Source organism: Anolis carolinensis, chromosome 3, assembly GCF_035594765.1.
Source record: "Anolis carolinensis isolate JA03-04 chromosome 3, rAnoCar3.1.pri, whole genome shotgun sequence".
Classification (NCBI taxonomy): Eukaryota; Metazoa; Chordata; class Lepidosauria; order Squamata; family Dactyloidae; genus Anolis; species Anolis carolinensis.
In genome coordinates this window covers 85,311,283-85,335,628 of record NC_085843.1, presented here as the reverse complement: position 1 = coordinate 85,335,628, position 24,346 = coordinate 85,311,283, and the positions used below count along the sequence as shown (strand labels likewise).

At 36.1% G+C, this 24,346-nt stretch overlaps 1 protein-coding gene across 3 annotated transcripts in view; it reads right to left on the bottom strand.

The window, feature by feature from the left end:
- The window catches only part of med14 (mediator complex subunit 14), a 45,807-nt gene that overhangs the window by 11,558 nt on the left and 9,903 nt on the right, over positions 1 to 24,346 (bottom strand). For 2 of the 3 annotated variants that reach the window (XM_062975185.1, XM_003218924.4), the window contains exons 3-24: positions 23,812 to 23,917; positions 22,665 to 22,838; positions 21,324 to 21,453; positions 18,705 to 18,833; positions 18,264 to 18,371; positions 17,454 to 17,586; positions 15,251 to 15,401; positions 13,289 to 13,400; positions 11,963 to 12,088; positions 10,457 to 10,535; positions 9,225 to 9,384; positions 8,040 to 8,234; positions 7,308 to 7,442; positions 7,064 to 7,140; positions 5,266 to 5,426; positions 5,028 to 5,174; positions 4,821 to 4,912; positions 3,877 to 4,029; positions 3,283 to 3,552; positions 2,425 to 2,559; positions 1,272 to 1,383; positions 183 to 314 (exon numbers count right to left, since the gene is read on the bottom strand). In XM_062975185.1, the coding sequence (XP_062831255.1) occupies positions 183 to 314; positions 1,272 to 1,383; positions 2,425 to 2,559; positions 3,283 to 3,552; positions 3,877 to 4,029; positions 4,821 to 4,912; positions 5,028 to 5,174; positions 5,266 to 5,426; positions 7,064 to 7,140; positions 7,308 to 7,442; positions 8,040 to 8,234; positions 9,225 to 9,384; positions 10,457 to 10,535; positions 11,963 to 12,088; positions 13,289 to 13,400; positions 15,251 to 15,401; positions 17,454 to 17,586; positions 18,264 to 18,371; positions 18,705 to 18,833; positions 21,324 to 21,453; positions 22,665 to 22,838; positions 23,812 to 23,917 (3,017 nt within the window). The remainder of the gene's footprint in view (positions 1 to 182; positions 315 to 1,271; positions 1,384 to 2,424; positions 2,560 to 3,282; positions 3,553 to 3,876; positions 4,030 to 4,820; positions 4,913 to 5,027; positions 5,175 to 5,265; positions 5,427 to 7,063; positions 7,141 to 7,307; positions 7,443 to 8,039; positions 8,235 to 9,224; positions 9,385 to 10,456; positions 10,536 to 11,962; positions 12,089 to 13,288; positions 13,401 to 15,250; positions 15,402 to 17,453; positions 17,587 to 18,263; positions 18,372 to 18,704; positions 18,834 to 21,323; positions 21,454 to 22,664; positions 22,839 to 23,811; positions 23,918 to 24,346) is intronic. The other variant, XM_008107398.3, reaches the window with a different exon arrangement.

Genomic DNA, 24,346 nt, shown 5'->3' with positions numbered 1-24,346 from the left:
TAGGTGCAGGTCACCCAAGCAGTCAAGCCAAGTCTGCTTAGGAACTGGTTGCTGTTTTTCAGAATCTGCATCTCAAACAAGAAAAAATAGAGACCTTTTCCAGACACAGATAAAATTATTTTGCAATATATCCAAAGCATTTCATTTCTTTTAATACAAAACTATGCATTTTGGAGGCTTACCATGTGGGCTGGCAAAGTTTCCACTCTGACCCATGGTGATTCCAAGAGATGAAGGAGAAGGGGTTGGACCAAATGATGCTGGTGAAGGCGCTCTCAATGCCCCACTTGGAGAACTCGCAGCATGAAGGTTTCCTAAAATGCCAGTCAAAGCAAAAATTATAGGAGGATCCCCTCCAAAGCTTGAAGAGAACTCTTTTTAGCAAATTGTCAAAATTATTCTAAGCAATACTCATTAATAAAAACACAGAATACGTATTATCAATGATAACAGGAATACTAAATGCCATTAATTACTTTTTGTCAATGGAAGCATAATAATGACCTCTTAGTAAGACAAGTTACAAACTGAATCAGAGCTGGAAGGGATCCCAAGGACAATTTAGACCAAAGTCCGCAAGGTCCAATAAGTCTCATTACCACTTCATATGAGTAAGCAAACAAGGTAGAAAGTTAACTAGTTTCCCATTATGTCCAAACTGGGAAATTACACTTAATAATAATTAATAATAATTTTATTTCTTCTTCTTTGTGGCTCGAGGCGGTTTACAGAATAATTAAAACACATAAACATTGTAAAAATACCACAAATTAAGATGTATTTCCTTTCCCTTTTCTTTTTCTTTTTTCCTTTGTCCACTCCTGTCCCCCTTCCTCCCTTTTTTTGTTCTTTTCTTTCCTCCCACTCCCCACTTTTACCCACCAATGTTTTATATGTAAGCACTTAAAATTTGAATAAAAATTAATAAAAAAGAAAAAAAGATGTATTTCTATAAAATACATATTAAAATACACAAAACAGATTAAACAAAGGACACAAGTTTAAAATTCATGCTTAAAAACTGGCTTCTGAACAAACCAGATTAGAAAGTCAAGTTTAAATAATTGCTTTACATCCTGGCTACTTTGTAAGCCATCAGGCTTGGACGTAATGGGAAATACTTAATAAAAGATTATGACCTCTTTGTTCACTTGTACAAAAGGGTGCAAAATTGGCTATATATACATGCACAGGGCTATGTATACTTCAACTTATTAATCAGAGACATGACCATCTGAACACAGTCAGTGTATATTCGAAAGCCGACGTACCCGGGGATTGAGAGAGCATCATGGAAGGTGATGGGGTAACAGTGCTGAGGTAAGATGTAGGGGGAGATGTCAAAGGATAAGCCCCAGGTGCTCCCGTCTGCTTGGAAGACTGCTGAAATAAGAAAGCTGTTAGTTATAAGCTGGATAAGTTAAGTTGTAAGTTATAACAAGGACATAACATACACTTTCATTTCTGCAAAACTTCATATTCCTACATGAAACGATTTACCACATACTCCCTGACATCTAATATTCTCAAATTCACTTCTTGATTATATGGAATATATTTCCCTCTTGTTATTTTCTATTATGTGACCAACACTCTATGGCAGAACTTTCCAAACATTTCATGTCGGTCACACACTTTTTAGATCTGTTTCATTTTACAACAAAGCAATTCAGTGCCACTGGCAAACAGGAGGTTAAACGAAACCCTTATAATGAAACTTATGGGGACACAACATATGTCATTAAAACCTTTCTCATATATATCTCCAATTTTTTGTCATTTCTCCTTACGCAACACACCTATGCACTGCAGCCAACACATTAACATGTCATGACACACAGTTTGGAAAGTTGTGATCAATGGCTTCTAGTCAGCAATAAATCAAGGCCTTTAATTTATACATACAAACACACACACACACACACACACACAAAACTATTAAACATTTTAAATACAATTAATTTCCATACAGGCCAGCCCATGTATAAGGCAGGTGTCTTGTACTAACTTGGAATGGATGGCCCATTTAGCTTAGTGCTATCTACACTATCTGGTAACAGACTTTCAGGACTTAAGACTGGGGGAAATGGGTGTTCTGACTGCTATTCAAATATGCCAGGTATCAAACATACACTCTTCTACATATAGAACAAAAGTAGTATTCAGTGGTGGATGTCTACTGCTGAAACTGTGGACTTCCACCCCAAACACTTCACAATGTTGCGCTTAATCCTATGTCCCCTACCAACTAAGATACTATAACCAAATCGCTCCAAAATAGACAAGAATGCTTAGCTAAAAAGATGGTTAAGCTATCATATAGATAGATAGATAGATAGATAGATAGATAGATAGATAGATAGATAGATAGATTATATTTGCAGTTGAGTTTTGAAATCTGCACATTCATGCACACACACAAACCTGCTGCTGAGGCTGAAGTTGTGATATTAATGAATCCATCATGTCTCCTCCAATAGGAGATGGTGGATTATCATCTTCATTGACAGACCGTCTTCGTGCATCTTGATTGCTGTCAACGAACATGTTCAGGAATGTCTGTGTATATAGGATATAAACATGTATAAGCCAAGATGTTTTCCATCATGTTTATCATAAACCAATTCAATCTTAAGTAACAATGTTTAGTTTTCTAATACCACTCAAATATTCTATCAGCATTTTGAATATTTATAGTGGTGTTTGGGTAAATCTCCTTAGATAAAAGAATTAAAGCTGCTGTGTTCTATTTCACAGCAGAATCAGAAATTGCCTATCACTGAAAATTTCAACAGCTATTTGGAACACAGTTTTAATAAAGAGACTGTCAGCATATTGTAGGCACAGAATAGCACATCCAGCCCAATAATTTATTTTGCCTGTAGCAACTCTGCAAAATCAGTAGCAAAACTGTAATCTAATCTTGATAACTGTTTAAAGCTGGCAAAGTCAGGGATTGAACTGGCAACCCTGTACATACAAAATTATTATTTGCTATAAACTTTGGGCCACTCAGGTTAAGGAGCTATATATTCTTGGGCAACAGTTATTTAAACACAGAAAGTTAGGTGACTGAAGGATTTATCTCCGACTATCACATTATATATGAAAGTGACAGTTCACAGTTTAAAAATTCCAAGTAAACTTTGAAGTCTAACACCTATTTGAAAGCACCCTTTCAACACTGTTTTCCTCTTCAACAAATCTTTCAGAAATATCAGCAGGAGCTCACCCGCAACTACCTCATTATTACACTGTAAATAAACCTACAAAAACACTCACCTTTAGTCCTGGGGCAGGATAAAAGCCTTCCACAATTTTGCTATTGTCAAATAGACTATATGCTCCATCACGAATTGCCACCACCCCACGGCTCTGGCAGTAAATGTCAATGCAGTACATGTTCCGAAAGGCCAGCCTGATGTGCGTGGGGGACTGAGGCAGAATTGAGAAACATTGGTAGGCCGTATTGGTACGTTGTGTGAGTCCCAGCATTGGCACAGTTGGGAGCTTGTTGATCGCATTTAATGGGGCCTGAGTATCATACAGAACCTGCATGTAAAAATAACAGTAGTTGTTTCACAGCAGCTAACCAAATATAACCCAGCACCTTGAAACCAACCAACATAAATGCTGCTTCCTAGCAGTTTTCACCTTTGATTCTGCTGGCTTATTTACTGTGAGTTTAATGTTAAAATCGTCATTTCATGATGCAGGAAGAGCGACCACTTAATATTAAATACAAAAACAAATGAGCTCAGTCCTTCTGTAATCCAACTAAAATGTTGTGCACACTTTTGCTGATTAGTAATTGAATGTTATCTTTCTATCCTTGTTTGTATTTCATATACTAAAGAGAGGAAAACAGTTAATTACCTGTAATAGGTGGACTACATTTGGTGATTTATTGAACATTTCCTGGAGCTGATGCAGGATGGTATTATGACAGTTACTGCAACCTGAGTTTGGTCCAACTGTTCCTAGTGATATGTGGAATTTTTGGTGGGCAGAGTTCCACTGAATGCTGATCTGTAAACACAAAGATGCTATGTCTAAGCAAGCAACAGTTCCAAAGTGAATAAGCACATGCACACACACACAAAAATGGTTAAGGCAGTGGTTCTCAACCTCTTCTGGATCATGGACCCCATGAGAATCTGACAAACACTTTAGGACCTTTCCCAGAAACAAAGGAACATAAATGCATACACACAAATTTTTGCTAGTTATTTTACTCCTCCTATGTTAGTCTGGGGTGAAAAAATTACATCTTTTCCAAAAAATATACCCTAAAATTTAACATGAAAAATTCAAAAAAGGCAATTAAAGAACAATAATTTTTGTGCCTGAAGGTACATCCAGAACCCAAGGTTTAAGGGTTTTAGAAGAATACAAAAATAAGTCAATCTACTCTTTTTCCAAAAGTATATTATAAAGTTCCTGTAAGAAGCAACATCATAGAGCACAATAAAATGCATTCAAAATGCTGCCTAATTTTTTTTTTTAAAATTGACAAGAATTGCTGTCCATTGTTTATGCAAAAACGTTATTTCATTGGATACAATTAGATACCACCCAAAGTGAATAACAGCATGAGGTCAATGAAAAGTTAAAGTAGAAAAAGCAAAAGAAAATTGAGAATAATCACTTCTGTAATTAATTGCATACATAATGTCATAAAAGTGAACTAGCTGGTATACGAGGTAGTATTATATGAACTTTAAAACTATTAAAACTATTAAAAAGAGGTGGATACACAAGCTCACAACCAGAGAGCGCTATTAGTATGACTTCAGGAAATAGTAAAAACCATTGCTTACAGAACTTCCTTTGGTAGTTCCATAGCAAAGAATTAACTTCCGATAATTGTAAATACGGACTTCTGAGAAAACATTCAGATGACTGGGTATTTCTGCAGGGGATAAAAGTAAAGGGTGGGGATAGGAGAGAAAATTAAAAATATTCATAAATTGTTTTGGTACATCTTTTACATCAAGAAAAGAACAAAGAATAATGTCTTAACATACCTGGTAGGGATCGGGCAAATTCTAACACACAGTCATACAATCGAGCAATGCTATTCCAGTCACTGAGGAACATCTCAACTACTTTTCGGCCACCAACTGGTTCAGACAACTGGCTTTCATATGTCAGGTAAACATGACGGGTCGGGCCTACAAAGTTAAATACAGTAGTCAAGTCATTCTGACACACAAAACATTGACATGAAAATAAAGGAAACTGAAATATAAATATAAAACTAACCTTGTTCCCTGGAAGAAGTGCTACTAAGCGGACAATTTGCAAATACCAATTCAGCCACCCAGGTGCGGTTATTTCTACCTTGCAATCGGAAAGTGCAATCAAGAAGAGAACGATCCAGAGTCTTCTGGGTTTCCTCACTTGTCCCCTTGCAGGGAGGAATTCTGTTCATAAGAAAGGAATCCTGGCAGTGAGCATATTTCAACCCCATAACTAAACAGCTCAGGATATTTGTCTCAATATTTTAAGAACAATGTATACGATATATAACCAGTAATGTCCTTGAATTGAGGTTTTTAAGGTATACATGAACCCTAATAAGGAGTGAATTTATAAAAAATACTGGCCTAAACCCAATCTAACATTAACAAAAGAAAACAATATACCCGTGACACACCATTTGTTTTTCCACTTACATAAGAGTGGTGCATCTTTTTTCATAGTCCCTGCGCACAATACCTCTTGTGTAACTCAAAATTACATTGCATTCTTTCCCTTGTAAATAGTTCAAAACCTCATGTTTGTGTCACTATAATTTGTGCCAGTTAAATAAAAAGCTGAAGCCTGCCCACTCTCTTTCAATTATTGGGGTTTTTCTAAGAACAGAAAGAAAGAGGCAATTTTCATAAAACACAACTGCCAAGAAACAGCAGACCATTATATTTTGCCTAAGATTTCTCTCAGGTCTGTTTTAGATAATATCTGGCTTAAGACCAGTAACAAATCTAAGGCTGGATTTACACTGCCCTATATCCCAGGATCTGATCCAGGTTATCTGCTTTGAACTGAATTATATGAGTCTACACTGCCAGATAATCTGGGATAAGACGATAATTTGGGATCAGATCCTGGGATATTGGGCAGTGTAGATCCAGTCTTGGTGGGCAGGTAAAATTAATTCAGTTATCAAATTCCTTTTAAGAAAAAAAAAACCTGTAAAAAACATTAATGAAGTGTTCAAGTTATGCTGATTCAACAGACTGGCTTTTACTTATATAATTTACATTACTTGTTCCAGTTCAAAGACACAAGTATTGAAAAATGTTTAGAAGGTTTGGAAAGGTTGGAGTTTGTATTGGCAAGCATTTCAACCCAGTTAAAAGTCTTTAGCAGGTACTATTAATTATTTTCAATACAGAAAGAACCACAGTATTGTGGAAGAAAATTTGGATTGAAGTATCTTTCTTTTCTGTATGACTAATGCAATTATAATCTCACAAAAGAGCATGAACGTAGCTATAAGATTTTCATTCAATATGGCACTCTGACATGGATCAAACATGGTAGCAATGTTATTTGGCAGTGTACAGAGCAGATGTGGCAGGGTTCCTTCCCAAAAGACTTACAAGGGCATGAAAACAAATTCCGAGTCTGGGAAGCCTAGGGAAAAAAAATCTCAGGCAACATTTTTAATGAAGTTTGTACATCAGCTAAACTGGCCACCGAATGCAGTATGCAATGCAGGTTTTTTCGCAATAACTCTGTTAGTAGTGCTCCAGACAGTTTCTACTCCTTAAGAGCTGTACAAATATCATCAGAGACCCCCACCCAGATTTTTATGCATTTTATAACTTCCCTCGTGGGTACAATCAATCATTTTGTTCTTTAAAATGGTTTTGTATTTTAACTGTATCATTATCATTTGAAAAATGAATAAAGGAAAAGTAAAAAAATGCAAATATCCCCAACAACCTACAGCTACACATTGTACTCCTATGTGTTGATTATGAAACACTTCTTTGCCTTCCATCACTCAGGGAGTACTGTACACATTAATTAATGTGTGGCATGATTTATTTACTTTAATAAACGAATAGCATGACTGAAGCCATCTCCTTCAACCTGGACTCCTTGGTGTGGGATCTCCATAGCAGATAACTAAAACAAGCAAACAGATGAAAAGGATATCAGAAATCTATCTTTGGAATGGCAAATCACTTCTTTAAGAGAAAATATTAACAAGTCCTCAGAGCTTCTTCTTTCTCCAAAGTTCCTACTTAATCAACCCAACTGCCCATTCTTAGATGATAACTTTTTCTACTTACCTCCATACGAAGTCCTATAAATGGCATATTTGTATCACACATGGCTACAATATGAGCTAGAACTTTATTGAAGGCACACATTTCTCCAGAACGTTTTGGTTTCTTGGGTTCTGCGGGACATGGGTCACCAGACAACTAAAAAAAAGTAGAAAAATATCTTTTTAAATAAAGCTGGATCACATTTCTCAGTTTTACATTATAAGCTAAAAGGTCATAGTATGATGCTTATCTGTGTCACGTAAACTACTGATTAAGTCTTGCTTACAGACTTATGGGCTGTAGTCTCAAACATACATCTATGTGGACCAAGTCCTCTTGTGCCATTTGTTTTATTGAAATATTTATACACAGCTCTATATACAAAAATTTCAATACAATATATTGTAAAATTGATTTTAAAATGTATTTAAAATGCATGTTCCATTTATTCCTTGCAAAAAGAATTGAGAGGAATTACCTTGTTTTTAAATTTATAGGAATTGTTTGTAATAACAGCTTATCACAATATGCTGCTATTGGATCAGATGACCTTGTGGTCTCTTCCAACTCTATGATACTTTAAACTCTTTTTTCAATTTATGTCCTTAAATAGTAAAAGGATTGTTTAGCAGGCTGACTCTTTGCCATGAGACACTACTCATTTTTACACACCATGATTTATCAACTCACTTCAAACTAACAAATATTCAGGTACAAATTAAAATACTTGAGTGCCTGATATAAAATCCATACCTTGCGCTTCGTTCCACCTTTTGCTTGTTTCCCACTTTTTGAATCCAAAACCAGCTCCTCAATATTTGGTTTAAATTGCTGCAGCAGAACAGCAGTGGCAGGGTTGTCATCTCCTTCGGCATAGTTCACAGAAAGGAAGTAGTATTTGTATTCCAGCTGTGTGGGGTTGTTGGGAACATCAAACATCTCCACTACCTAGATTGTTAAAATGTTACATTGAGATAGTTGGACAACACCGAAAGAGATGTGTACTCTCTTTCCCACTCCCACTGCACCAGTACTAAAAAAAAACAAAACCCACAAGACCCTTCTGGAAATATCATGATTGCAAGAGTCACAAGAAGTTTGAATGTTCTGGCTAACATAATTGTGGAATTATTTTAATGCAAATGCTAGAGTACAATCTCATTCCAATATGTGGTAAACATTTATAATTTTAAATCATGGTGAAAAAAGTGCTATGACAGAGGCTGAAAAGTATCTGATGAACACAAGCCCTAATGGGACCTTATCTCCTTGTGTTAAAATAACTTAATATGGCTATTTGCTTGTTTCTACACAAAAGGAAGTGGGGAGATGAGATTTGTGGGACCTTTAGAACTGATTTATTTTAGCATGAGCTTTTGTGAATTAAAACCTACTTGCTATATATTCTATCTACTTGCTATCTCTTTGTCAGCTGACTGCTTTCCTATTGCTCTGACTAGCTGTATGTCCTCAAGGCAGAGCCAGGTGCAGATTAAAAGGTTCCCACTCAAACATTTTTAACTTGAAGGAAACATCCATTCTATACTTCCTTTTCTGATTTTGTACAAAGATTCCCACATGCTTCATTTTTGAATTCACACAGCTTCCTGTATTTAATAATACAAATAATATAAAACTGAATATATATGTATATACTGTATATGTAAAATTCTAAAGTACAGCGTTCTTTCTTCAAGAAAACAAAATGTTCTTATTCTCAATACCAGATAAACTGTTAGTGAATAAAAATAAAAAATGGAAGTTTACAGACTATTAAAAACTAGGGATAGGGAGCTTCTCCAATTGAATAGTTTGCTACCTGCTGGCAGCTCAAAGTGATTGTGTGGAAGATTAAATATAGTCTCTCTCAATCCAGCTCCAAAAATTGTTTTCATCAATCCAAGACAAAGCTCATGTGAAAATCCCAATTTCACTTACAATGTAGTACTGTGGAAGTCGGGTGAGTTTGATGAAGAGTTTGTAATTGGAGAGATTCCCCACAGGGTGTGTAGCATAATTGGCAAGCTGTAGTGTTTCACTGCTGACTGTAGGCAAATGTTTTATTGATTGTTTGCAACGCTGCTGTCCAAGCCAAAACCTTAATTGAAAAGAACAAAAACAAAAATCCAGAACATACATGAATACCACCATTCATATACCAGAATATAACACATTTAGGTTTATCTTCTAAATTTGTATCATACTTTAGATCTATTTGCAACCATGTGGAACAAAACTTCAACTTAACAATCATGCAGAAAAGCAATAGTTTCTCAGGGCTACTGCACTAATCTGGTTTTTAGATTTTATTCTCCCATCCCTGTTCATAACCAGTTACTAATCCATAAAATGATTTGTTCCCTTGCCCCATGAATGCTAAGTCTGCTCAGGAACTTTTACTGACAGACCTTGTCAAATGCTCTTTATTGAAATACTAACACAAGGCCATAAGATTGAGACAGAGCTTATGAACTGCTCAAATCAAGTATGCTTCCAAGTATTCGGTTATAAGAATGATGGCTGGGATCAAGCACAAGCAGAGTTGATTGGGTACTGTGAAGCTGGTCACATTGTTGGGGTCTGGGGTCCAAATGTGTTTCATGTGTTTTTGTTCCCCACCAAATCAGTCTGCTTCCTGCTTGTCCTGAATGGTGGAAGGCAGTGGGCTTCACCACTAAGAGGCCTGTCTCTCTCTCCCCGCCCCCAAATAAAAACCACTACAGTTGATTCCATGCCCAACACCGGTGGGTGAGGGACATACAGCATCAGCTAACCTAGGCTTCAAATTTCCCTCTTTCATTGTCTATCAGCATTTCTCTTATAGTTACAGTGCAGCTCTTGAATCAAACTTGAGTTTAGTCATGTTGAATAATTCCAAAATCTAGGGAGCTTCTTAAAAAATGGCAAAGTTGCAATGATGCTTTAGTAATTAACAGCAAAGATATGGAAAACTGACATAATTGGAAACAAATATTTGCATGTGGGAAAGCAGAGTTTTTTTCTAATGCAGTAATATGTTATGATGTTGTACCTAGTAAGAGGGCAGTTAGGAAACAGACATTACAAAAACAATTATGTAATTGCATAATGCTGGGGTGAGCAGAAGATGAAACACAAAGCAGAAGAGATGCATGAGAAACATGGGAAGTTCACAACAGCAGTTTACTCACTTGAGTTGTTGAAGCCATGTAACAATACGCTTCATATCATCATTGACAGACTTCTCCATGTCATCCAATGTCTGCTGATCTATAAGGAAAGATTGTTCATTATTACTCTGACATATACATTTATTTAGATAAGTGAATCCTGGATCTTTACACAAGCAAACTGAAAAGTTTATATATAGTAGTTAGAAATGCTTAAGATATTTAAAAGAAAATCACAGGCTCTAGGAACAGTCAGCCAGTCCTAAACAATATGTATTCAGCACTAAAACTTGCATGTTGGGCTGTTTTGATGTACAAATGCAATTCCATCTTAAAAACATCTCCAGCAGTTAGACCACAAGGTGCAAGGTTCCAGATCAGTTTAATATATCCAGTTAGAGGTGTTGACAATACATATACTAAAATCTATAAGACTTCATTTAAAATCAGTAAGGTCTTACTGATTTTAAATGAAGCTACTCTGAACCTAAGTCTGTATCCAATCCAACAGACCTATTATATGGGAATGTTTTTTAAATGATGCTTTAAAATACAAGCTGTTTACAGTTTGTACTTAAAGGAGTATTGTGCAGCATTAAGGATAAAGGACCGTTACAGACCCATATGATGTATCTAATAGTAGTCCGGTCCCAAATCACTTACATCGGCAAAGCAGTCTATGAAATATTATGCAGAATATGTGCACCTCAACCTTCCTAATTCAGAAATTAAGTTATCAAAATCTAAGATGCTGGTTTGTTCCCATTTAATTCAAAATCAGGAAACTTCCCGGCTTTTGGAAGCATAATGCAAATGTACATAGATGTTTGTTTGTTTTTTGTTTCCATTAAACAGTTAGCCACCGTTATTTCCTTTGGCAGAGAGCTTTACAAATCATATTGCTATGTGCTGCAAGTGTGTTTCTGTGTCTTCAAATCACTCTACTGACTTATGACAACACTATGAATTTCAGATGTAGTTTTGTTCCTTCCTCTGAAATACTGCCTACAGCATCATTGGTGGTTTCCCATTCATGTACTTAGCAGGGCTGATCCTAAGCTTTCAATATCAAACAAGAATTGATGCCTTTATGGTATGAAGGTGCTGCAAGTGTACTGTAGGTTAATTCACTTAGTAAGCCCTGCTGGGCCCCATTTTCTACTGGGGTTTAGTTCCAGGTAACTCCCCTGCCCTCGGATGCCAAAACCCAAGGGTGCTAAAGTACCATTATATATAATGCCATAGTAAAATGGTGTTCCTTATATAAAATAGCAAAGTCAAGGTTTGCTTTTAGAATTAGTACAAAAATATTTTAAAGCTGTGGGTAACAGAATCTATGGATACAGAATCTATGGCTACAGTGCACCAACTGCATTTACCCTCTTTTTCAATACACTTCCTTAATAGATTATATTATTTCATCTTAGCTTTATGATCAGATGAATTATTCAACTCTTACTAAAGATCATCATACATTATCAGAAGGAAGCAGTGAAATGAAAGTAAAGTTCATTCTTCTTTGCTTACCAATTCCATAAAGCATTAGTTGAAACATTCCAGAATGAAGGTCTACAAAAATATGTAGGCATTCAGATCGACCACATGGCTCGAGAATAGGGATAACAAGTGTTGGCAGAGCTGTTTCTATAAATGCTAAAGATTCAAGGAGATAACAAATGTTACTTGATCAGTCAAGACAAAAATTTCCCAGTAACAAAAACGAACCTTTGAGGCTTGCAGAGTAACAATGGAATTGCTTCTGGATGAGAGCATTTTTATTCAATCAACATAAAGCTTCTGTTGAGCATCAAGAACATATGATAATTTGTTTTATTCTTTTTAAACAAGCAGCTACTCTTGCTACTTTCACTCTTTTCATAAGCAATTTTATTTTGATATAATACTCATTCACTAACCTGAATAAAAAGTAGTTGATAAACAAATTAAGAATTGGGGTTGTTGTATGTTTTCCGGGCTGTATGGCCATGTTCTAGAACATGGCCATACAGCCCAGAGAACATACAACAACCCTGTGATCCCGGCCATGAAAGCTTTCGACAACACAAATTAAGAATTGAGAAGATTAATCGGTATCCATTAAAGATCAAAGCCAAGTTAGTTTTTTTAAAACAAGCTATGGGTAAGAAAGAAAAAGAATACACGACTGTTGCCTTGATTTTGAGGGCCTCTATTAAAGCAGAGGGATGTAGGTGATATAAACACAATTTTGCGGATAATTTAACTAAAGTTCAAAATATGCAAAAATAAAGATAGGGAAGTAGTCTAATTACAGAAGGGGCATATTATTCAGTTTTCTTCATAAAATGCAGAACCATTCAACTCGTTTTTTGTTGTTATGTGTCTTCAATTTTTTTTCTGACTTATGGTAACCCAAAACCTATCACAGGGGTTTCTTGACATGATTTGTTCAGAGGGGGTTTGACACAGCCTTCCTCTGAAGCTGAGAGTATGACTTTCCCAAAGTCACTCAGTGAGTTTCCTTGGCTGAGCAGGGACTTGAACTCTGATTTCCAGAGTTTTCGTCCAACATCCAAACCACTACACCACATAGGCTCTCATTCAGCCCCTCTTCCAGGTTTTTGAAATCTTTTATTACTTTTTAATGAAATACTGAAGGCAATGAAGGATCAAATTCTAAAGTGCATTGATGAATTCTTATTAAGCAAAGTGGCTAGGTAATTTTATTCCACACACACACACATACCTACATCTCCAGAATTTATGCTCCATGACTGGGAAGTAAGATTTTAAAAAGGGAGGCACATATAAATCACATCTTTCCCTTCCCCACCCTACCCCAGTAATAATTGCTATTAAGATACCACTACATACAATTGTCATTGACATTGTAGCTCTTAAGAATGGCTTTCAGTTCCTGGAGTTTCTGGTGAGCTCTTGCATGGACACTGTCTATCAGAAGCTTCTCTACTGACAAATGATCTATCTAAAAAACAAGAGTTGGAGCATTAATTTTTAAGAAGTAGTGTTAAATAAAAAACAAATTCACAACTGTAAAATGCTACAACAATTTGAGCAACATTCACTAATGGCCTTGGTTCACCTCACTGAATATACCAGTGCTTCTGAGTAGCTTTCTTAAATTCAGCCAGTTGTTTTCTATACAATACATTTAGAGAAATCACATTTATTTTAGATACCAAACAGCTATAGCTCTTTTTAGTATTTCCAAACAGACACTTAATTTTACAATCTGAATTCTGCCAAGACACAATTTCCAAAATTGCCAAGTCAAGCCAACCAAATTTGTCAAAGCTCACATATAATTTAGTTTGCTAAACTACTACAGGCCTAATGAAGGCTTCATGTTTGGCTTACATATTAGGAAAGATATTTTCAGAAGTAAGAATTAAGAGATATTAGGTAAAGTATCACAATATTGTTAAAATCTTTGGAAGCTGCCTCTTAGGTTTAGTGCTGAAGAATTATTTTGTTTCTGAGGATCACAGGCCATTCTGGGATTACACTGTCTTTATGCAATTAGCAACTGCCAATAGAATGTATGTTATGGGGCAGCATACAAGGTCATGAATTCCAGTAGTACATGGGGCTAGAGCAAAAGGTAGTCAGGGTCACCTAAAATTTCTCACTCTTCCGTTCCTAAGCAATTTGATCTAAGAAATTGCTGGAAAATGGACCTGGTCAGGTCACTTAAGGGTTTCAATAGAAGCTGGAATTTCCTGATTGTATTCTAAAAAGACTTGTTTGGGAAGAAACGTCCAGTGCCTCAAATAGCTATCGCGAAACTCTTCCTCCAACTTTCAAACTAGCTATATCCTCTGTGCAGTGTCTATACTAGATTCCCCAACTTGGTGCCACTTTAGACATGCCATACTAAAAATGTGTTTCACCTTGTGCCAGTCTGACTACTGGCCTGTTGACTGAGAAAGATGATAATCATGGCTAGAACAACACCAAGTCGGATAATATTCACAGTAATAGTTCAAAGACCTCAGCTTTGTGTTGTTTCTGATGAGAAAAATCACATTTCTCTGCGTACCACTTTCAGAGTTTCTAATACAAACTACTCTAGGAGTTTGCCAGCCTTGCTTCCCAGTATCAATATTCTCACTGGCATCCCACCTTTATATGGAGACTTGATGGACTGAGCTGACTACTTGGTATCAACTTCCCTTCCTGCTGCCTTCTGAGGCTAAGGTCATAGTGAACAGAATTAAAAGACTGTATAAGGGAGCTTTTAGAACAGTGGAAAATTTGCACTTTCAAAACATACTGTTAACCTACAACTCCCATCATCCCTAAGTGCACATCATGCTGTCAAGTTTGATGCAGGTTAAATTCCAGCACACACGTAGAGCCACACATTTCACATCCCTACCTTAGGGGGGGAAAGATGTCTCATTAAAAAAATTAATACTACATCAACATAAACATCATACTATAAAGCAGCCATGGTAAAATGTACCATTTGGTTATTTGCTGCCTGGGTATTAAGATTTTGTTTGGTCATCCTATCACCTATTTTAAAAAAAGCATGGAATCTTAGAAAATCATGAAGGAATATGAAAAATAGTTCTAGATTTCATGTTCTAGTTTTTGCAATAACAAACTAATTCTTGTGGTACTGGGTAAAATAATTGCTTAACTTATAAAATGCCTACTAGAAGTTCTTATGAGAATATCCCAAAGAAAATATACAACAGAATTCTGAATTGGCAATCTTGAAATAGAACACAACCCACTGCTTAAGAGGGGATTTATTAAGAAACAATAGTTAATTACAATTGTATGCCTGGTTCATCTGGTGAAATTTACCTTCATAGCTCTTTCAGTTAGTTTGGAATCACAAGCTGGAAGGGGAGGTTCATGAGAGATTTGCAAAGGTTTTGAAACATCATTCTCATCTATTTTAATGGTGACCTTATGAAGAGATGCAGTTCCTGTTTTTCTCCCTACCACCTGTTGGCTTAAAATAGAAATGGTGTGTTAGCTAGGCTGTTAACAGTTCAAATGACTTTTTATGCAGAACATAGACACACTTTAATATTACAGTTTAATTTTGTTTTAAAACATTTCCCAATCCAGTGTTTTTAGTTGTTCATTCTACTTTTTAGAAAATTATTCAACTTCTCCCACAGACACAAAGCAATCATCTAGAGTTGAAGACGCACTGCAATCTGCTATCTCAAATTCTTAAGAACTTCCCCTAATATGAAATTCCATCACCAGTTCTGTTGGCTGAATACATCAAATCTTTTCTTCCGATATACTGTACGTGGCATTCGGGAGAGGACTTTCTCGGAGATGGGACTTGCACTGTGGATCACGCTCCCTGGTATACACTTTGTGGTCTTTCCAATACCAAGCTGAGACCTTTCAATTTCTCTAGGCCTCCTATCTTTTAAAGATACTATTTTAATGTTTTATTATATAATTATTATGGTACTTTATAGCAGGGAAGGGGGCCCCTGTAAAAAACAGACGAAAAATGACAACGATACTAACTATGGAATATATGAAGCAATTCATCACGTTATCCCCCAGCTGTTTTCTCTCTCTCTCTTGATAAATCTTTATTTAAACAGAAAGTAAACTCAAATTCTTTTTGTTTTTTTAAAAAAAAGGTCTCTCCTGAGTCTAAAACAGCATCACTAGAGATAATGTGAGACCCTTCCCCATAACTCCAATCGGGTGTTTTCATTTTACAAAAAGGTTTTAAAATATTTCCAGGAGGTGACATAGCCAGGTAGGCACAGTGCAGGGTGCAAGGTCCTCAAGATCTTGAAGAGGATCCTTGTTGCCCCCTAACCCTTAGCAGCTGCCTAGCACTGTTTTAGAGTACATCCCTCTCAAAGTGTGACATAACACTTGTCAAACACCTTCATAATCGAAACAGATTTTCAACTACATAAATGACCAAATCAAAAATGCAAGGTCTCAATTCAGAAGTGTTGGCTCTACTATACAAATATTTCTGAAAGAACAAGCAGCACAAAAATAGTGATCAGGAAATGGTTTTAAGAACCAGGCTCTAGATATCATGCATAGCTCAACTGGGTGAGTTCCATCATGAAAAAAGAGTCATGTTCTGCCCATGAACTCAAAGAAACTTACCAGCAGGTAAACAAGCAAGGTTCCCAAGATTAATCTTAGCATACACACAAAATGAAATAAGCAAAGGCAGTCGTAAAAATGCTCAAACAAATACCCTAACAGACATTGCAATCCATGTTAATTTTGTTTTAAGTGTCATTTGCAATTCTGATTTCTAATTCTGTAAGCAGCAGAAATATCGATACTGAACGTGACATAAATTTCTAAAACAAATAAATATTGCATGCACTTTGTTTTTTGTACATGAAGCAATACCAACAAGTGCTTATTTCATAAATTTGAATTAATGCTTAGCATCATATAATACAGTAAACGGACTTTATACCTTTCTGCTAACCTTTTAGAGAGGTTATAACAAAGGCAAATTCAGGGCTATAAGCACCTTCTCTTACCTGTTAATGGATGCAAGTGTGGCACATCACTACAATCTGCACTACCTGACGAAGGTTGGAGAGTCCAGAAAGGTATCACTAAGTTATAACATTGTGATGTGAAATACGAGGCTCTAATGCTGTAATTTACTGTAGGAATTCGTAGAACTAAGACTCTTGGTAGATTTTAATCTGCTAATCCAGTGATGGTCCCTCGTTTGATACCAGTCTCTGAGCAACTGGCTACTGGTCTCAAGTGAGTCAAGGCTGTATGATTGATGTTAATAAAAGACCAGGAATTGTGATTAAAAATGTGTCCATGCTACAAACCATTATGCATGGCTTCTTTAAGCAACAGAATACAACAATAAATCCCACACACTTCCACAAAGTGGCAAGTCCTGAACACCTCAATATATGCTAATGTATAAATTCCTAGACTTTCAGGATTGAAGCTTTACGGTTTCATTCAAGACCTTCTGTTTGGACCAGCTGGATGAACGTTCGCAGATGTCATCCATTATTTCACTTACTTCCAAACAGACAGGGATAGACATTTGCCTGGTTGGTATCGCTCCTCTTGCACAAGATCACCCCAGCGTTCTCGAATCAGCATTAAAGTTTGTGAACGTAAAACTTCCAACTGTAGCGACAAGCAGAAGGAGTCTAAAGGATATGGGTTAAGTAGATACTGTAAAAAAAAGTTGCAGTTTTAAACAGGACATATATTTGTTTATTACATCCAAGACTTGATGACCGTTGTACACTACTTCTGTTAACCAAAAAAATTATCTTGATCAACATACTACGGAGCTTCTGGGATACCTAAAAGGGCTAACTGAATCCAGGGGAGTGAACAAAGGGTGAACCATGGGTCACATGCCACCTTTGGAAACTCAGGTTTGGCCCTCACAAAGCCCCCAACCTGCCAAAATGTTTTTTTTTTTCCAAAAATTTGTGATTCTACCCTTTGTGTCATTTTCACATTATTCTTTTTGCCTAAAATTGGTGAAATAGTCCCCAAAACAGCTGCAATTGTGGTGATTTGATTCTCCCAGTTCAAAAGCCTCCAAAACCCTCAAACAAAGGGAGCCAAAGCTCATCCAAAATGGTTGCCAACATGACCAACCCCCTACACATCTCTATTCCCTAGATCCCCAAATGTTTGGGGGATCCTCTGTAATAGGGTGCAGTACAGAAAAGTGAGGAGGATGAGAAATAAGTGCAAACTGTCATTTTGTAAACAAGTAAATGGAGCAAAACAAAAGAGAAGCCCTTCTAGTCCCATAGTTGTGTCTCTTTCCTCTTCTGGGAATCCTCAGAACTTATTTTTGAAAGGATACGCAGGCAATTGTACATGTCCTGCAGAGGTTTCTCATCTGCAAACAGACGGGATTGGACCAATTGGTGGATGAAGTTGATCTGCACGCTATGAACTAAGGCTCGGCCATCTTTCATTAAAACAAAATAAAAGGTTTCAATATTTTAATGCAGCTCAAAAGATTGCATAACACTACTTAAAAGCTTTTTGTTCAGAGATTAATACATTAGCAGAAAGCAGCAAGGGTTTATTAATGCCTGAAGAGTGGCTATTGATGAAACATAGACTTTGAGAACACAGAGCTGGGGGTACAGAATAAAATGCTGAGAGAGACATCACCAACATTTAACATGGCTGGAAGAAACACAATTCACTTTAACAGAAGAGTGAATGGAGTGTATCAGTATGAGACAGCACTCTAACTCAGAGGCATTAAATCTGTGACAGTGTCTTTTGGCATTACCTCCAGTCTCTTTATCTTCAACAAGAATTTCCAGTTTGAGGAGACGCCATGGGACATCAGGATCATCTCCTATCACTGTTAAAGTAGCTTCAAATTCACCCTCAACACGAAACTTCACACGACCATTGGCTAGGAAGAGAAACCATAAGAGTATACCACAAGTCAAAGATTTAAGTAAGGACTGGAAACCTCTTTTTTTTAAAAGCATATAGCCACATTGTGTAACAGGATAAGATTGCAGAATTATGTTTCTGTCATAACATAAAGATTGGTAAAGTTGCTCCCTAAGAAATAACATGCCCAAATTATAAAGCGGTTAAATGGTAAAAACACCAGCATCTTCTATTTAGCCTATAAACAAACTTATGTTGAGCAGTACAGCTAAAACAAAAGTGTCATATATGATCTATGCCTTTCTCTATCACCAACAGGTTTATACTTCATCAGCTGAAACTTATGAACTGATTCAGCCCCCTATCACAGCAGAAATGAAAACTAAGTTACTCACAGCATGCAAAGGGATCTTGCAGTATCTGAGGGATGAACTGTGAGAATGAAGTTGGTAGCATCAAATTTCATAGGCCAAGTCTACTTCCCCAGATGCACGGAGAGAAGTGTCTAGGAAAAGACCTTTATACCCAGACTGTGTGTGTGGATATTCATAGTAATGCAAATCTTGTGAGTATGGTGATGCAGTGGCAATTACAGTTTTCAGTTGGTCCAAAGTGACAAAGACAGGAGAGAAGATGTTGGCCAAAAGCCAAGATGAGTAGATAATCAAATGAATAGCAGAGGGAGTTAATGAAATGTAGTGAGTTTATTTTGAGAGACAGAAAGGAGACGTCTCTAAAGCGCTACAAGAGCTCTTTCCATACTGAGATTCCAGACAAACAAGGTTATGTCTTAAAATTATAAATCAGCCTCAGAGCATGCGAATTACACTAATATTGTGGCTATCCTTCAAGAAAAGATGCAGCTCACACTTCCGATACAACTGATAAAATATATTCCTGAACACATTCAACAACCAAAACATCCACAGGCAGGAATTATTTCAGGACTATGGAACTGTCTTTTCAACAAGATAAAGGAATCCCCACTGTCCCTATGTCAGAGTGTTCTATAGAGATTCAGTATGTATTTGTTCATCCTCATATCATTCTAAACAGAATATTTAGCGACATTACTGGGTTGACAAACTGACTCCAAATCAAGGTACCATCTTTCCCAGAATATTCATACATTTAAATAACATGGATAACAAGAATTTTGTGGGGCCCCACAGGAAAATCCCTTAAAGTCCTGGTTCATATTTTAACATGAATCAATCTCACTAACATTTCCAAAATGAATGCAAGACAAAAATGTACTTTCCTTCAGTATTTGTACTTTCAAAGAAATTACAAGCTGTGCTTCCAAAGAAAACACTTCCAAATAAAAAATGCATTCACAATTGTATCTATTTTGGAAAACAATATAAATAAATGCATTAAAACATTTCTTCCTAAAATGCATGTATTGTGCAAAATTCTAAAACGATTTCTCACATTCTACAAGAAACATGCACAGGAGATTTGTGTAAAGATTGACTGACCGATAAATGTAACAATTTTATTACTGGAAAAATGAGAAAGGAAATAAAATTTACTGATTTACATGTTAAGTGAACTTTCAATTTTATAGAGTTAAGTTCATTTTAGATTCTGCATGTGGTATTTTATTTTGCCCTGATTTTTACATATAGAAGTCTGTATGGAAAAGCAGCACTTCTTACAGCAATGAAGGAAAAAGGCTGCCATGTTTCGAGAACTACTGTTTGCCCATCGGCAATATTGTCTAATCTAGTCATCCACAAGTCATCATTGCCATTGTTTACTTTTTTTCAATGTGAAAAAGAAAATGATGTGTGTGATTATTGTAGCTAAAGAGGAAAGGGGAAGAGACAATAAGCAAAGGAAGAAATGAAAGATAACATCTAGAAAAGGCTAAGAAGAAAAGTCGAATAAGAGGGGGGGAAATGAATAATGAGTAGGGAAGAATGCAGAGATCTGACCTGGGTTAAAGCAAGCTGAAGAAATGGGGCAGATATTCAAAACGGAAAGAATAAAGTTATTTCAAAGTTATATGATTCCTGCCTGGCCCACACACTGATGAAAATCAATTCAATTGTCATCTTCCTGCAGTTTGAGTCCAATTTTTCTGGCTGCTTCAGTTTAAAAACAGAAACTATTTAAAACTTACATTCAATATTTTTGGAGCCCCCAATGGTGCAGCAGATTAAACCACTGAGCTGCTGAACTTGCTGACCAAAAGGCTGACGGTTGGAATCCGGGGAGCAGGATGAGTTCCCGCAGTTAGCCCAAGCTTCTGCCAAACTAGCAGTTTGAAAACATGCCAATGTGAGTAGATCAATAGGTACTGCTCTGTCGGGATAATAACGGCACTCCATGCAGCCATACTGGCCACATGACCTTATAGGTGTCTACGGACAACGCCGGCACTTCGGCTTACAAATGGAGATGAGCACCAACCCCCAGAGTTGGACACGACTCAATGTTAAGGGAATACTTTTTTACCTTTTTATTCGATATTTTAAAGTAATGCAGCTGAAATACTTACCTACTGTGAGATTTGCTAGCTGTGGTGGAAGATCTGTTGTCACAAGTCGGTGGCGAAGAATCTGGTTTAACTGATGCAATGTTGTTTGTTTTTCAATTTTAGTTATCGGATCAGGAGGAATTATTTTATCCTATTAGCACAGAGATTAGACACATTTAGTCAATTTATATTAGTCTGCATTTCACTTAAGGATTTAGTAAACACGCATAAAGAGCAAGAACTTTTATTTCAATATCTATTTAACAGGCCAAGAATTAACAAGCTGCATGGATTCACGTGAAAGACAAGAACTGCAGTTTTTATTTCTATTTTATTTGAAAAGTAAGTTAATCCCTGTGGCATCTTAAACTACTTTTAGAACTAAAGACAAAAATCTGCTGGACTTTAGTAGGAAAGGCAGCACATCACTCAAGAGCATCACAAATAACTTAAGAACATGCGGAGGCTGTAAATAGATGCACAAGTCATATCTGGACGACAGAACATGCCAAGAAATTAAGTGTAGACTGAACAGTTGATAAAATATGGAAAATTAAATAGTAATTTGCTGACCCACTAATAGAAATGGATTAGACATTAAAAAAATCTATGGATCACAGAGTAGCTAACACAACAAATCAAAATTGGGTACAGTGGAAAGGAAATAGGCTGTTTCTTGGGAAACTGTAGCTATCAAAAGGCACCAAACTTGTTAAGAAGGATAAGTCAAACAAACACAAAAACTTAATACCCAGCATGTTAAATGAACCTACCACCTGTGCTAACCAACTTGACTCTTTTTTGTAGCCCTGAACACCAGCAGAATCCCCCAAATAACTTTTTCTGACTGCCATCTCCCTGGATTGTTTAATGTTTTTTTAAAATAACAATTTTGAGAACAGAAGGGTACATTTACCCACTTAGGGCTTTTTATGTTTGTTTGGTTGTTTTTTTTTTTTTGTAATCTATGCGGACTTCAGCGGTGCCTGCAGCATACAAGTTGCTCTCAGACCTGACCCAGTTGCATAATCCCTGTTTAAGAAGACATTATTTAAAATAATGACAACCTTATTTGGAGAAGCCTGATAAGGAGTTTTGAAGAACTGAAATATACACACTATTTTATCTTCTTAACACAGAGTTTTCTATTTCATGCTATATAAATTCCCTTTCATTCAATTAAGGTGTAATTTAATTTGGAATTATATTTCATACAGTATTTTAACAACTGAAGGCTTTAAAAAATATATAATCAGAAATGCAACAAATCTGGGAGAAAAAATGACAAACACACTCATATCAGAAAACAAACTCTGATAGACATTTAAGACAACACTTTAACTGCATTATGAAGTGGTTTACCCGTATACATGTTGGCAGCCGTGGATATGACCCAGTTGTCAATACATCAATTGCGTAAGGAATAGCAAAGCTAGGTAGACGGGCATGGACCAAGGCATCTCTGGCTAGTGATGCTAGACGATCAGCAGTGTCAACAAACAGAATGGCTTGTTGATCTAGAAAACTTGATATCATCTGTAAAATATGCGTGTGCATGCTGATTACATAAATTAATCCCTTTAGTCATCTCTAAACTCCACCTGAAAAATCCAACTAAGTTCACTTGTTTAAAAGTAAATTTTCGATTAAATATATATTTGGGCTTCTATACATAAAAATAAATTGCAGACATTGTTTAAAATAACTTTTTATGATTATTGTAGTCTCTTGGTATTTGCCTAAATGAATTCTTACAAGAGATACATTATTAATAAAAACTTTAAAAGACACAATAAGAATCATGGTAGGAATGCCACAAACTACTTCATGCATTTACATAAAAAATTAATCCTCTCTCTTAATTTAAAAAAAAAAGTCAAGTTAGCCTATGTTTCCCACAGGCTAACTTGACTTAATGGGTACATAATAATCTTGGCTACTAAGAGAACAGTCTAGAAACAATGCCACTACTATTATCATATTTAAATATTGTCCAGTAATACAAATCATGTTACCATTTAATACAAGTTTAAACCATAAATTTAAAACATTGTAGTTTTTGTATATAAAATACAAAATGACAGTTAATTTGTGATTAACTATAAGACTACATAGTCCACAAATCAAAATGTGTTCAAACTGAAGAACAAAATCATAATCTGATTTCTTTTTTACATGTTTCTTACCTGCTCTTTTAAACAGAGGCTGACTGGCCATATCTCAGGGGTGCTTTGATTATGCTTTTCCTGCATGGCAAGGGGCTGAACTAGATAGCCCATGGGATCTCTTCCAACTCTATTATTCTATTATTCTATGCCCAGCTGTAGTAGGCCATTGTTTTCAAAAAATGCTTTATTTGTTGTACCGCAAAGGGGGAAAATATGCATCCCTATTAAAACAACCATGGTTTTTGAACAATTGGAATAATATTAGCCTCACTCCCAATTATGGGTGAAAATTAGCAGCCATTCTGTGTCTATTAATTTTATTTTGAAATGCATGAACTTACCGCACATTTTTCAACCTTTCCAGCATTGTTTGCCCATTTTACCAAGGCTAACAATCGAACAAACAACTGCCGTGTGCGACTTGCAAATTGCACTATTTCTATTTTTCTGTAAAGAAAAGAGGTGCATTTAGTAACTAGTTCACATTATTTTGAAAGAAGATGCATTGAAGGAGTTAAAGTGAGAACCTTCAAATGTAATTTCAACCTCTGACTGTGATACAAGAACAACACTGCACCCTAATTCACATATCAATGCAACTAGGGATATATACTGGTAGATTAAAATGACAAAGTCACAACAGTGAAGATAAAGTGACTGAAATATAGATACAGTTGGATGTATTTAGTTTGAAGATTTTATAGTTAACAATTAATTTAAAACAATATATTAACACTCTCTAACATGCTTTTTATTGATACAAACAAGAGTAGTCAGATAGTCTGTTCCTACATGTAGGAACAAAAATATAAAGAGCTCTTCTCTGGCATGCATATTGGTTGAAGACCACATAATTCAAATGCATTTTGCATTTTA